Source organism: Microtus pennsylvanicus, chromosome 1 (assembly GCF_037038515.1).
Source record: "Microtus pennsylvanicus isolate mMicPen1 chromosome 1, mMicPen1.hap1, whole genome shotgun sequence".
Lineage (NCBI taxonomy): Eukaryota > Metazoa > Chordata > Mammalia > Rodentia > Cricetidae > Microtus > Microtus pennsylvanicus.
The window spans coordinates 87,311,625-87,326,963 of record NC_134579.1 but is presented as its reverse complement, the minus strand read 5'-3'; the positions used below and the strand labels follow the sequence as shown (position 1 = coordinate 87,326,963).

Sequence of the window (15,339 nt, the reverse complement as noted above, 5' to 3'; positions counted from 1 at the left end):
CCCACTTTGAAAGGCTTTACCAGCTCGACATGGCCAAACTCAGGAACAACCTGCTAGTTCATGAGAGTCAGAGACACATGCAGACCATCTCCCAGCTGTAGCGGAACCCAGCCAGTTCTCCACTGTTTAAGCGGCCTTCCTGACACATGGCCACAGGAAGAAGGATTCTCTGGGTCTTCCAGCTGAGTGACCCTGGTGACCTACTACTTTCTCAGTGTGGTAGCAGCCTCACCCAAAGGCTTGTCTGACATGAAGAATCTCATGGCCCACCCCAGCTAATCCACAAACCTAATTAACTGATGTCTGCACTTCCTAAGGTCCACTGAGCGGTTGTTTTAGTGTCTTGCATATGACGATAAATCGCCCACCCAAGTACCAACCAGGTGCGGCTCTGCTTAGCTTATGAAATGAGGCGAGTTCAGGGTGGGCTCCACAGTGCATGTTTCTCTTCTGCACCATGCAGCTGCAGCACGTGGAAATTGCTAGAAATGTAGACTCTTAGGTCTTGCCTCAAACCTGCTGTATCGTAAACCAACCACGCTACTGAATGTGGGAACAGCCGGTCTGTTTTAATGCCCCCCTCTTGCCCACCCTCCCGTGGTTCTGACTTGTGCTCAAGTTGTGAAAATCCCTGGCTCAAGACAGTGTAGTGATAACAAGCCAGGGTTTGAGATACATGCAGATTGGTGTGAACTGTGTGGTCAGCCTTTAATTACATACAGGATACCTAAGAAAATGGGGTCAGAGGCGAGCTTTACTTTGGTTCATGATCTCGGGGATTTTGGCCCACAATCGTCTGGCTGCGTAGCTATGGGACATGCGGTGTGCAAAAAGGTGACGGTGACAGACAGGACTTGGCAGAACACTGTTGCTCATTCGTGGCAACCAGGATAGAGAGAGCGGAGAAGGAACCTCTAGCTGGCCTCACAGCCTACATTTTCAGCATCTCCCAGGAATGCCATCATGGAAGTATGGGTGAAACCAGAGCCCTTGGGATCCAACGACTTCCCCAAAGCCCAGCCATGGCGTCCAAGGCTTTAGTATCCAAGAGTCTTGGTGGTGGGGGGGCACTTCACACTCAGATCATAAAGGTCTTCTCGGGCTCATCTAGAAAACAGGAGTGTGTGTAGTCAGAGTTATGCCATCTTTCCAGAGCTGTGAGCTCGGTGACCTATTCCCCCAAGTACCTAGGATGGCACCCAGCATACTGTGAGCACTTGGTACAGCACCCAGCATACAGTGGGCATTTAATACTTGTTTGCCACGATCTCACCCATGGGCATTACCCCAGCTGCTAGACATTGTGCGATCTATGGGGTCCAGCATGGTACCAAGTCATGACTGAGTTTTTCTGTTTGAGCCTCGCACTAGCCTAGGAGGGTGGTGTAAATCTCATCTTTCCATTCAGGGAATGAGACTTGGAGGGGTTAATCCCCAACATGGGAAGATGCCCCAACAGTTGTCAGCCCACGCCGTTACACAGCCCGTCCCCTTCTTCAGTGCCACCATGAAGAAATGCTGTATCTATCTCAAGGTGTCACCTGGGGATCACAGAAGCCTACAATTTTTTTTCCCTTCTGTTATTACTCTGGCCCTGTTCAGGATTGCGTGAAAGGGGTTCACTACGATTCACCACCTGGACTCCCTGAGGTCTGGATTTTCTCCTTAGTTGTCATTTGTGGTGGTTTGAATAAGGATGGCCCCCAGACTCAGGTATTTGCCTGCTCGGTCCCTGGGGGTGGCACTGTTAGGAGGTGTGGCCTTGATGGAGCAAGTGTGTCACTGTGGGGGTGGCTTTGAGGTCTCCTATGCCCAAGCTATGCTCAGTGTGGCTCACAGTCTCCTTCTGCTGCCTGTGGATCAGGATGTAGAACTCTCAGCTCCCTCTCCAGCACCATTCTGCCCGCTGGCTGCCATGCTTCTCCCTGTGATGATAATGGACTAGACCTCTGAAACGATAAGCCACCCCAATTAAATGTTTTCCTTCCAGGCGTTTCCATGGTCGCAGTATCTCTTCACAGTCACGGAACACTGACTAAGACACCCCTCCTCCTAGCCTCACTCTCCACAGCTCTTTAGTGGCACCTTGCACTTGGCCATCAGTGACCCCAGTGAGGTGTGGCTTTGATCCAGCCAGACTCCATGCTACATGCTTTGGGGACATGAATACATTTGTCTGGGTTACTTTTCTGTTGGTGTGATTAAACACTGACCTAAAACAGTTTGGGGAGGAGATCACAGTCCGTCGTTCAGGAACATCCGGGCAGGGACTCAAGCAGGAACCTGGAAGAAGGATCTGCGTGGTCCCCATGGCTGCCTCAGTTTGCTTTGCCATTCAGCTCAGGCCCACCTGCCCAGGGGTGGCACCACCCACAGTGGGCTGGGTCCTCCCTTATCGACCATGAATCAAGAAAACGCCCCCAAAGACTTTCCTACAGGCTAATTTGATGGGGGCAGTTCTTCAGCTGAGGTTCCTTCTTCCCAGACTAAACCAGTTTCTGTCAAGTTAAAAAAAAAAAGGCATACAATTAAACCCTGGCCTCATCTCTGTGAGATGTAATCTTCATTTGACAGTTGACACTTACTTCTCAGTGTCCTCTCTGTCTGTCATGGTGACTGGAAGGTAGAGCCATCCGCATGTTGGCGGGAAGGTGGGGCTCCTAGAGAAACCCCCATAATGACGAAAGCAGGCGGGACTGTTCTATTCAGCGGGATGCTCCCTTGCGGTGTAGACTTGAGCCCATTGGCTGGAATGATCACCAGCTGCAGGGGATTTGCCTCAGACTACCCAGGAGGAGAAACTTGTTTCCTTAGGCAGCTCACCTAGCACTCTGCAGGAAGGGGTGTCCTGACTTTGTTTAAAGTCACTGTGGCATTGTTCTGTGTGAGGGATACTGGCAGCCCAGCCAGCATCCAAACAGGGCATTGAATGGGAGCACGGGTTGGACTGTTGGTTCTTAGACAATATACACACTCAGGGCTGGAGAGGTGACTCGGGGTTAGAACACAGGCTGTTCTTGCAGCTCCCTGGCACCCTCACAACCAGCTGTAACTCCAGCTCTAAGGGGATCTGACACACTCACATGACCATGCTCACACATAGAGACACATGTACATGATGAGAAATAACAGTAAATCTCTAAAAATCAATAATATGTATTAAATCATATACATACATATGAGGAATCAATTATCTCTACCTACATAACATACATGTATGCACAGGCATACTCGGGCTGCTGGCATTGCCTAAATACCTTGCTTGCTCTGTGTGTATGTGTAATGTTAGTCAGTAGAAACAGTTCTATGTGGCCCGCTTTGTCCCTTGAAGCGTTTGAAGAGATGGGAATGCTGTGCCAAGCTTATGGGAAATTCATGCCTCTTAGGTGATACTAAGCTTTGAAGATTTTAAAATGGTAATTTTTCGTTCCATGTGAAATTTAAGATAGTAAACACACACACACACATGCACACACACACAATGCACACACACTTGCACAACACACACACTTGCACAATACACACACACACCTGCACAATGCACACACACATGCACACACATACCTGCACAATGCACACACACACTTGCACAATGCACACACACACATACCTGCACAATGCACACACACACTTGCACAGCGCACACACACACACTTGCACAGCGCACACACACACACACCTGCACAATGCACATACACACACGTCATATGTCTGAGCAAACCTCACATCAGAGACGAGTCTCCCAAGCCCCATGGCATACACTGACTGAACAGCCAGAGAAGCAGAAGGAAAAAGGGGAACCCATCACCTTCAACACAGTAGTTTCCTCTCTAGCGGCACTTGGCCTCCTCACCAGCCTATTACAAACCGGGAATGCGGCCACATGAGCCATGGGATAGAAGACTAAATTGGTGATGTTCTGTGGAGTAGGGCCTCTGAAACCTGGAGGCTTTGAAAATGGCTGGGTCCAGGGAGGCATTTTCTAGAACTCGGGGGGGGGGGGGGGGTCGGGTCCTTTCTCCCTGGTGAAAGGGGTCCAAAGTACATGTTCACCAGTGTTTAAAGTTTTCAGTCCTTCATCAAAAGCCCTTCCTTCCTTCCTTCCTTCCTTCCTTCCTTCCTTCCTTCCTTCCTTCCTTCTTTCTTTCTTTCTTTCTTTCTTTCTTTCTTTCTTCAAGACAGTGTTTCTCCTTATCTTTGGAGCCTGTCCTGGAACTAGCTCTTGGAGACCAGGCTGGCCTCGAACTCACAGAGATCTGCCTACCTCTGCCTCCTGAGTGCTGGGATTAAAGGCATGTGCCCCCACCGCCCAGCCTCAAAATCTCTTTCTAAAAGGCATGTTCACAATGGAGATAAGTATAACCTGGGTCACTTATGGGTCAGATCTTTGAGGTCAGATGAAAAGGTTCACCTTCCGATGCCTTTACATGGGGGGGGGGCATGAAGTAATAAATAACCAAGCACTTTGGCCACGCGAAACCATTAGCTTCCCTTGCAGAGTGTGGCCACAGAAAGCCCAAGGTATTAACATAGTGAGTTGTGTAAGCTGATGCCATAGAGATGCCTTTAAAAGTCTGGATACCCAAATTAAATGGACAAAACAAAGGAGCAGGCTCCACGTGGAGACATCTGTAGAATGCCAGTCTGTTTGTGTGTGGTGTGTGACCAGTTCTCATCTGGACAGCATGGTTTCTCTTTTTGAAAGCTTTAAACCATCTCTAATCAATTTCCTCTTTCTTCCTCTGCTCGTAAACCATGCCTGTAACCCTCCCCTCTCTCCAAGACGTAACTTAGACACTCTGCAGTTACTGTTCCACACGGGACCAGTCACCATCCTCTTGCTGACTTGCGCATCTTAAAGAATGCACTGAGTGACACAAAGCTGCTCTGACTCCTGACAGACTTCAAATCCATTGGGGTTTTTATTTTTATGTCTGCTCCTTCTCCTAGCTCTTCTTCTGAAATACAAGACTAACAGGGTTGTTACTGCTCTCTAGGGTATCTCTGAGATACAGGTCACATGAGTAGAATCCAGCACCAACTAAGATGCCAGGGTAAGCGTCCATCTTGGTAGGGAGGCATGGATCAGGGAGCCGAGAGAGAGCACACCTTCAGCCACAGATTATCAAGAGAGAAAACTGGAAGTGAAGCAAACTAGACCCTCTCAAAGCCTTCCTCCAGGGACCTGCTTCCTCCAGCGTGACTGCACCTCCTAAAGGGCCCGTAACACATCCCCAGACAGCGCCACCAACTGGGGATCAAGAGCGCAGATGCTGGAGCCTAAGGGGGACATCCCCATCAAAACTGTTGCATAATCCATGAAGCACACAGATGTCAAGCGCTGCTGTTAGTGCTCATTTCCTGCATCTCCAAGAAGCGAGTAATTCTGTGTAAAAGCACATTTCTCTCTGTGATCGAAGCGTTCCTCCTTTGGGGGTATGTTTTGTAGGAAATTTAAATACCCAGGGCCGGAAAGGTAGTTCAACAGGTAAGAGCACTAACTGCTCTTGCAGAGGACCTAGGTTCCATTCCTAGCACCCACATGGCAGCTCACAACCATCTGTCACTCCATCTCTAGGAGATCTGATGCCTCTTCTGGCTTCTGCAGGCACCAGGCACAAAGACATACATGCAGGCAAAACACCCATACCCAGAAATGTTTTAAAATGGAAAAGAATAAACAAAGCAAAGTGGCACGCACACACGCCTGTCTTTTCAGTGAGTATCACACAACCCTCTGGGGTGACACAGCTCATTATGGTAGGCACATGATGCTGAAACAGGAGGCAGAGAGTAGGGCAAGGAGTGGAGGTCAGATGTACCCTTCAAAGACACCTGGTGACCAACCTTTGTCACCTCCTAAGGACTCTAACCTCCCTCCCAAGATATCACTAGACCAAGAATAGAATGCAAAACCTGAGCTCATGGGAGATGTTTCAGATGCAAACCATAGCAAGGTCCGAGTGTGCAATGCAACCAATGTCCTTCTTTGATGTTAAGCTCAGGGGGCAAATGACTTTGAGAAGCCCAACAGATAGTGTTGGTCACATCTAGCCCCCAGGACAGCTGGGTCAGTGTCCTGAGGCTTCCTAGCGTCTGACCATTTTCCTTCGGCACTTTCTCTCCTGGCTACACTCTTCTCATCTGCTATCTACAGTCACAGTATTCACCGGAGTCACAGTATTGCGAGGACTCCTGGGAGCTAGAGAGTGCTCTCCACTCTATGACAGACACTGCTCATTCAATCATCCAACCATTCATCTCCCCATCCCCCCTCTTCATCTCTCATCTGATCATCCAACCATTCATCGCCCCATCCCCCCTCTTCATCTCTCATCTGATCATCCAACCACTCATCTCCCCATCCCCCTTCTTCATCCCTTATCCATCATCCAACCATTCATCTACCCATCCTTCCCCATGCCTCATCCTTCATCCGATCATTTAACCATTCATCTCCCCATCCCCCTTCTTCATCCCTTATCCATCATCCAACTATTCATCTCCCCATCCCCTGTCTTCATCTCTCATCTGATCATCCAACCATTCATCGCCCCATCCCCCCTCTTCATCTCTCATCTGATCATCTAACCACTCATCTCCCCATCCCCCTTCTTCATCCCTTATCCATCATCCAACCAATCATCTACCTGTCCTTCCCCATGCTTCATCCCTCATCCAATCATCCAAGTCACCTGATGCCACTGAGCTCAGTGCCTGAACTCCAGACCTCCCCTGACCTCTTCTCCTTGTCTCATACATCATTTTCCATGCAGCTACCCAGAGTGTAAATCATTATTTCTTCCCTTCTGAGACTCTGGGAGCTGTTGCAGGAGCATACCCATAATGCCATAGTGTAACCACTGGCCTTCATGATGTGCCTCCACCTGGCCCTGGAACTTGACCTCCCTCCTCTAAGGATGCTGGTGCCCCATCAGTGGCCTTTCTGTTCCTTAGTTGGACCAGAACTGTGCCTACCCAGGGCCTTTGCAAGTTCAGGTGGAAGGGAGGGAGCCCAGCTAGGGCCAAGCACTGTACACAGAAATCATCAGCGTCACTGGATCGTGGATTAATGAATGTCCACGTGAGGACTGACTTGCATCACTGTCTACCTTAATTCCGTTCTCAGGAAGCCACGTTGGGCGCCATTTTGTAAATGGAGACTGCTTGTTTGTTTCCCGGCTGCACAGGCCCAAATAATCACATAGAAACTATATTTATTACAATACTGTATGTCCGATGTCTCGGGCATATTTCTAGCTAGCTCTTATATCTTAAATTAACTGATTTCTATCAATCTGTGTATCACCACAAGGCTGTGGCCTACCGGTAGGCATCTTTCTCCTTCGGCAGCTACATAGCATCTCTTTGACTCTGCCTTCTCTCTCTCTCTCTCTCTCTCTCTCTCTCTCTCTCTCTCTCTCTCTCTCTCTCTCTCTCTCTCTCTCTTCCAAAGCAGCTTTATTCATTAGCCAATAAAAGCAACATGTATACAGAAGGACATTCCACATCAGCTCTTCCTCTCTCTTTTAAGCTTAAAGCCTGCCCACGGTGACATACTTCCTAAACCTCCTAAAGCTCCCCAAACAGTCACCGACTGGGGACCAAATGATTAAAGGTCTGAGAGTAGGGACATTTCTCCTTCAAGCCACTGCTCCTGTGACAGCCTGCCTTCCTGCCCCTGTGCCTAGAACTGTGCTCAGCACCCAGCAGGTACTCCTTCAATGACTAGATATCTTTTGGGTGCTGGGGATGGACCCCAACACCTTGCACCTACTCTACCACATAGCTACACCCACAGCTCAATATCCATCCAAAGGTTCCCTGCCTATCTGAGCACAGAATACAAAGGGCACTGGCGTTGCCTGCCTGTAAGGAAAGAGACGGGCAAAGGGTGACAGTTCTAGACACTGGAGGTTTAAGGAAGGTATGCCAATGCCTGGTCTCACCTCGGAGATATTTTAATACTGGTGCATCATGGAGGTTGACCATGCTCCTGATTCTGCTGCAGACCTTGCCTTCACCTTGAACTAGTTAGGTCCACTCCCTGCTCTTTACAGTGGGGTGTGGACTGCCTACTAGACACCTAGCAGGGCTGTTGGGAACATCAGTCCCTGTCTAGGTAAGGCAAGAATACAGATGCCAGCTCCTGTTTACTCTGAGCCAGCTCTGATGCAGCCACCATGCCCTAGGAGCAGAGTGTGTCTCCAAACACAACAGGTGGGCTGGTGGCTCTCCGACTTATTCTCCCTCTGTAAACACCTCAGACCTCATTTTTCGTCACTCCTTTTATGGTCTCCTCTTAATATCTTCGCCATAAAGAAGAATTTAGGAAGAAAAGTAAGTCTTTCGGGGCAGCGTGTCCCCCGAGGGCACTTTCCAGGTGCCATACTGCCCCCTGGTGGTCACAGATTTATTACTGGCTAACTATGGAATTTAAAGAAAGCACCAACCACTGGATGATGACACCCGTGGTCTTTAAAACCTTGTAACTTCCACTCCCGAGAGCTCATTTTAATGAAAACGGACCCTGCACATGGGTGAATATGCTTGCTGTATTATCTGTAATATTATCTATACCAGCAAGTCTTGGAAACAAATGTCTAACAATAGGGCACAAGCTGTATCAGTAGAAAAACATTGGACCTTGACTGGATCAGTGTCAACAGTTCTGAGCACCGGGTGGCACCATTGTGTCCCAGATCTCCTGAGTGTGCTGGCCTTGTGGGTAAGTAGGGTCTACACACTAGGGAATTGGGGCATAAAGGGACAGCCAATAGGCATCTCATTCTCAAATTGTTCACAGGAAGAGAGTCTTTTGTGATGATATATTATGCTAAATTAGCTTTTGAGGTGTTTGTGGTTTCTCTAGTTACTTATTTTTGAGACAGAGCCTCACTGTGTAGCCAGCCCTTGATGACCTGGACTAGACCTCAAACTCACAGAGATCCCCTGCCTCTGCCTCCAGGATGCTGGGGTTAAAAAGATGTGCCCCTACCCCTGGCTACGGCGTAGTTTTTATTTGTTTACTTCTTTAATCAGTTTTTGATGCTGGGAGTGGAACTCGGGGCCTCGTGAGTGCCAAGCCAAGCACTCTACCGCTGAGTTACACTCCCCACCCAGCGATTCCTGTTTCAGTTTTATTTTTGAAAGCCTCAGGTGGGCTCGCAGTGGGTCATTGCAGCGTCTGCTCCCCACATTGCTAAAGAGCTCCGTGCTCCCTGCAGCCTTCAACACCGCCAAGTGTGAGAAGCTGCAGAAGGAGAAGGAGGCGCTGGAGAGGCGGTTCGAGGAAGAACTGAGGAGGCTAGGCTGGCAGCAGCAGGCTGAGGTGCAGGAACTTCGGGAGCGGCTTCAGCAGCAGTTCCAGGCCGAGAGCGCACGCCTGCGGGCGGAGCATCAGGACCAGCTGCTGCGCATGCGATGCCAGCACCAAGAGCAGGTGAGTTGGCTGGCAGTTCCGCACAGGTGATGGGAGAAGAGCCTGAGGCACTTGAGAAAATGGGTCAAGTTCACTCTCCAGTCTCATTCTGGCTCTCTCTGCACCCTGTGCCTAGAATGCTGTCCCTGAAGATGCCATGACACCCTCTCCTCCTTCTAAGTCTAAAATTAGTTCTCTGTGAGAACTTACCTGAGATTGCAGTTTTACACGTGATCCTTATTGGTCATCTGTTCTTCGCATATTCTCTGTGGGCAGGGGGGTGTTAAGTAAACCTGTGCGTAGACCAGGTTCTGCACCCGCCACTACTTCCAAACTTGATGTACACGGACTCCATCACCCTGCCAGATGCCGGTTTTATCCCCATTTTACAGGTAAGAAGACAGAGTCCCAGGGTCAAGTAAGACGCCAGAATTCTGTCGCATGAAGTGTGAGCAGAGGTTGCTCATCTTCTTTGAAGACCGCACTGCTCATCAGCTCATCCCACAAAACTCATCCTGAAAATCCTTCATTTTTTTTTAAAAAGTCATCCTCGTGAATGGCAGGTGATTGGCAGGAACAGCGCCCCATGAGGAGTTTGAACAGGCAGAGACCACTAAGCCTATCACCTTCTGTTATGTCTTCTTAACCCACCCACCCAGCCAGCTCTATTTGCCAGGCAGGAGAATACACTCTACACAAACAGAATGAGCCCCCAGGGCATGTCTGGCACAGGAGACCTTGTGCTGAGAAGAGACGGTACAGGGGAGACGTGGGTCTCAGGGACACTGCCCTTTAGGCTGAAGAAAGGCTACAGTGGGAACCCAATGGAGTTGGTCTGGAAGCTCCAGCTCGGCCTGCCACCACGTGCTCTGGGCCAGTGTCTCGGAGACTGGGGTGAAGCAGGGGGCTGGGCTTCCGGTTGGTGGGTGGGTGCAGGAGGGAGTAAACACGAGCTGGCTGTCCCTGGCTCCTCGGATGAGGATGCGCAGCTGGGATGGGGGCAAATGGTAGTTTAATCTGGTTTGAGGTTAATGAGAAAATGAGCGCACGTGATGCTCCATTCAAAACACATCTTCTGGAAGTGACTCGCCAAATCCCCAGTTAATTGCCTCTGGCACGTGGCTAAAAGCAAAGCCCATGACTCCATCCTTGCTCGCCTTAGGCAGCAGCTTTCCTCCCCTTGGTGTCGCTGTAACCCGCTGAGTAGCAAGCTGACTCCAGAACGGAGTCCTGCTACAGGGAATAGCTGTTTCTCCAAATTGCTGGTGCCATTTGGTGGGTGACCTGGCAGCCTCCTCCATGGAAGAGCCCCGAATCCCATCTCTGTGAAGGGGGCAGACGGTAGACAGCAGTGGTCTCACGGGGCTCTCTCTACCCAAGGTTCTAGACGAAAAAGAAAGCTCTTCAGGCAACAGAAGCTTTCTGCATTGGTTATCTTTCTGTTGCCATGATGAAACGCCGTGGCGAGAAACCAGCTTATGGAAAACAGAGCTTATTTTGGCTTACAGTTCCGGTGGGTAAGATTCTATTGCAGGAAAGTCAACGCAGCAACCAGCAGGACAGGCAAGATGGCGGTAGAAGGGAGCTGAGAGTTCACATCCTCACCTGTAAACAGGAAGCAGAGGGTGATCTGGAAATGATGTGAGGCTGGACACTCTAAAACCCACCCCCGGTGACCGACCTCCTCCAGCAAGGCTTTATTCACCACCTAAACATCCCCAAACGCTACCTCGAACCCAGGACTCAGCATTCAAGTGTGGGAGCCTATGGGAGCCGTTTCTCTTTGAAACCGCTCTGCTTGCCCCTGGCTGACAGTGGAGGATAACCTTTCTCTGATTTTGTCAATTACAATACAATAACCCATCTTTTGTGCCCTTTGGGAAAACCGGTCTAAATTCAAGCAAATATCTTCTGAGGGTTTTGGCATCTCAGGCTGAGCTTTCCTACTTCCTGTCTGTGAGCTCCTGCTCTGCAGAAACTGGTACCATAGGAAGAGAAGCCATAGATATTAATAGCTGACAGGAGAGAGGAGTCCCACAGTAGGCAGAACCATTTCCTGCCTAAGGGGGGGGGGGTCGTCTTTAAAATCAAAGAGATGTGAGACCGAAATTACTGAAGAGCAAGCATTTGTTGAAATAGTAGCTCACAAGATTCCATTGATACCTTTCTGGATATTCCGGCCATTCCTTTAATTCCATATGGCTTGTTGGAATTAGAAAGTCAATATTTCATTCATAAAAGCACCTCCCAGAGGCTGAAAAGGACATCATCCTTTACTGTGTTGATGGTAGTAATCCCTCAGCACTAAATCACAGATGTGCCATCTAACAGGCCAAGGCATACACCTTGGCTGCCGACATAATGGACTGTTACCAGCTGAGCCGTATTTACGACAGGGACATCGATTCTTCTGGAAGTTTATCTTTGTATCTACCTTTCTTTTCTGAAGCTCCTCATAGAAATTTGTGTAAAAGATCAGTAGTGTAGAGTCCCACCAAGGACCGAGGAAAGGGTTTCTCTTTACACCTGGGTGTGTAAGAACCGTGCCTCTAGACAATATGTGGTGTTTATTTTTTACAGAGAGTGCTGTGACAATTTTAGTGGAACAGAAAGGGAAGAGTCTATTGCTTATGTGTGTTTATGTGCACTATTGTGCATACAGATACCCACAGAGACTAGAAGAGGGCTCTGGTCCCCCCTAGAACTGACATTATAGACAGTTGTGAGCTGCCTGCTATGGGTGCTGGACAATGAACCAAAGTCCTCTGTTAGAACAAGAAGTGCTCGGAACATCTGAGCCATCTCTCCGGTCCCCTTTGTTTCAACCAATTGCTTATTTTATTTTGCCTCACACTGAGAGGTTTTAGACAGAAATCCCATTAAAACCTGCTGCCAACAAACTGGGTGATTAAATCCTGTTCTAGTCATCCCCGCTTCTGAGTGATTCAGAGCGCAGAGCCACAAGTGATTTGAGGCTCAGGTCACTTTAATCAATAATGCCCAGTCATTGTAGTGACATGATGCTTCTAGGTCCACATTATCACTGAGATGTTGTAAGCTCCTTGTTGGCTCTGACCAGTGGTTTTCCTGTTTTAAAAAATAATAATTTGTGACGGGGGGGGGGAGAGAGAGAGAGAGAGAAAGAGAGAGAGAGAGAAGAGACTATCCTAGGAAGGTTGCTTGTTGGTAGAAGAGCTTAGAAAAGCTGTTCTCAACCCCGTTGGGCAGTCTCATATCAGGTACCCTGCATATCAGATGTTTACATTATGATTCGTACAGTAGCAGCTTACAGTTATGAAGTAGCAATGAAATAATTTTATGGCCTGGTCTGAGGAACTGTATTGAAAAGTTGAAGTATGGGGGGGGGGGGGGGATGTTGAGAACCACTGTGGAAGAGTATTTGCCTAGCATAAATAAAGATGATTTGTTCCCTGACACCAGAGACAGACACGGAGACAGAGAAAGGTTGTAGGGGGAGAGGATAGATTATTCCAAGTGGAAATTCGTTCATTGTCATTATTGTTGGAATGTGAAATGTCCCCAGTTCCTCTCGTGTCAAACTCCTGACTGCAGCCGATGCAGCTATTTTGAGAAGTGATGGAAGGGCCGAGAGCCCTCAGGGCTCAACAGCTCTGGCTGCTCTTGCAGAGGACCAGTGTCCCATCGCCAGCACCCGCATCAGGCAGCCCACGACACCTGTAACTCCAGCTCCGGAGAATCTGGTGCCTTCTGCATATACCCACATACAGACACATGCACGCACACACTAATAAAAATAAAATAATTTGGGACTGAAGAGATGGCCCAGTGGTTAAGAACACTGGCTACTCTTCCAGAGAACCTGGCTTCAGTTCCCAGAACTTACAAGGCAGTGCACAACTGTCTGCAACTCCAGTTCCAGGAGATCTGACACCCTCACACAGACATATATACAGGCAAAAGTCCAGTGTACATTAAATAAATAAATCTATTTTTAAAAAAAAGAAGAAGGAACCCTGACTAATTTTCCAGAGGAGCCATGCCCAGTCTCAGCACCTATGTGGAGCTGCTCACAACCCCTTGTTCTTGGGGGAATCTAATACCCTCTATGGCCTCATACTGCACACATGCCCACCCCACCCCCCACACATGTCAAACCTAAGCCTTTGTTTCCTCATCTGCAAAATGGGCGGAAGGGGTAGATGCTCACTGAGAGCTTAGGAAAGAGTAGTTCCCACTCACCTGACACTGGGATACTTTGGGAGGAGGCATGGAGAACTCTTCCTGCCCCATCACTTCCTGACAGGGTGATGGAAGAACATGATGGAGTGGTCCAGGACTCTGCAGAGGTCTCTGGGACAGTCCTTCCGGGGTGGGGCTTATTTGTTTGTTTGATTGCTTTTTGTTTTTTTGAGACAGGGTTTCTCTGTGTAGCCCTTGCTATCCTGAAGCTATCTTAGTAGACCTAGTTCTTGGGGGAATCTAATACCCTCTTAAGGTTGGCCTTGAACTCACAGAGACCCATCTGTCTCTGCCTCCCAAGTGCTGGGATTAAAGGTGCACACCACCACTGCCTGGCTGAGTTGAGCTTCTATCTCTTTTCATTGAGTTAGGTTGTGGCACTTTGGCACTAGACTGGGGGTGCCAATCATCCCGGCAGAGTAACTTGTCTTTGGCAGGACTGCTAGCTTTGTCATCTTACTGAGCTGCACCTATGTTTTCCCAGCAGCAAAGATGATTCCAACAGCCACCCCAGCTCTCTGGATAACCAGTAACCATGCCTTTCCTTCAGGTGGAAGACATCACTGCCAGCCACGAGGCTGCTCTGCTGGAGATGGAAAACAACCACACGGTTGCCATCACGATCCTGCAGGATGACCATGACCACAAAGTTCAAGGTATCTACGAGCCATGAGCAGCAGGCCAGAGTGGCCATGCTGAGCCCCTCTGGCGGCAGAGCAAAGGATCCCTCCTTTCCTTCTTTTCTGTCCTTTTTCCCCCTTTCTACTGAAGCTTTTGTGTTCATTCCTGTGAGGAGAAGAACTAGAAAGAGAGGCTTCAGGCAGGGCTGGGGGAGCGTGGCTAGCACATAGGAGGCCCAGGGTTCCATCGCCAGGCCCATGTCTAAAGCTTTATGAATCCTCGCGCTTACCTCTCTCCTCTAGAGGAGTTCTGTAAACCTTGAGGAAATATTAAAAATCCCCCATGAGATTCTTACCAGCCTGAATTCCTCCTTTTGCTTATTTTTCCCAGTCAGCTGGTTGTTCAACTATCTATTAAAAGCAATCAAAGTTAGCATTGAATCAATGTATTTTCAATATGAGAATTTACTTTGGAATTTTTTATTGGTTTTATTTATTTATTTATTTGTTATGTATACAATATTCTGTCTGTGTGTATTCCTGCAGTCCAGAAGAGGGCACCAGACCCCATTACAGATGGTTGTGAGCCACCATGTGGTTGCTGGGAATCCAACTCAGAACCTTTGGAAGAGCAGGCAATGCTCTTAACCTCTGAGCCACCCCTCCAGCCCCCAATTTTTTCTTGTTTTAAAATAATCTTTCTAACAACAAACTGGCTGTAGGGTACTTGATGTTCACCTGTCTCCTCCCTCAAGCACCTTTGCCATAAGCCAAACGGGAGACAAGGGAGAAAAGGGCCCCAAGAACTGGTCCAGTACACCCGTGTCTTGAATTGCACATCCGTTCCCTCGGCTACACTCTGAAATAACCTGGAGACTTTAAAAGGGAATGGCATGTAGACCCTGCCTCCGAAATTCCAGACTTTCCAAAACTCTACTATGCAGCAGGAGTCGAGAAGAATTACCTTAAAGAGCAGGGACGGAGCATCATGACTTTGTAATAAAGAAATGCATTGTGGGAAGCCAATATTGTATAGTAAGCAATAATATTTGTTCTCCATTCCCTTGGGGTGTTGGG

General features: G+C 48.7%; 1 protein-coding gene across 3 annotated transcripts in view; it reads left to right on the top strand.

The window, feature by feature from the left end:
- Mtus2 (microtubule associated scaffold protein 2) overlaps positions 1–15,339 on the top strand; it is a 363,820-nt gene that overhangs the window by 333,990 nt on the left and 14,491 nt on the right. For all 3 annotated transcript variants that reach the window (XR_012910593.1, XM_075971941.1, XM_075971950.1), the window contains 2 exons: positions 9,228–9,442; positions 14,193–14,298. Coding sequence is in view for 2 of the 3 variants with exons in the window: in XM_075971941.1 (XP_075828056.1) it covers positions 9,228–9,442; positions 14,193–14,298 (321 nt within the window). In the remaining variant the exon portion in view is untranslated. The remainder of the gene's footprint in view (positions 1–9,227; positions 9,443–14,192; positions 14,299–15,339) is intronic.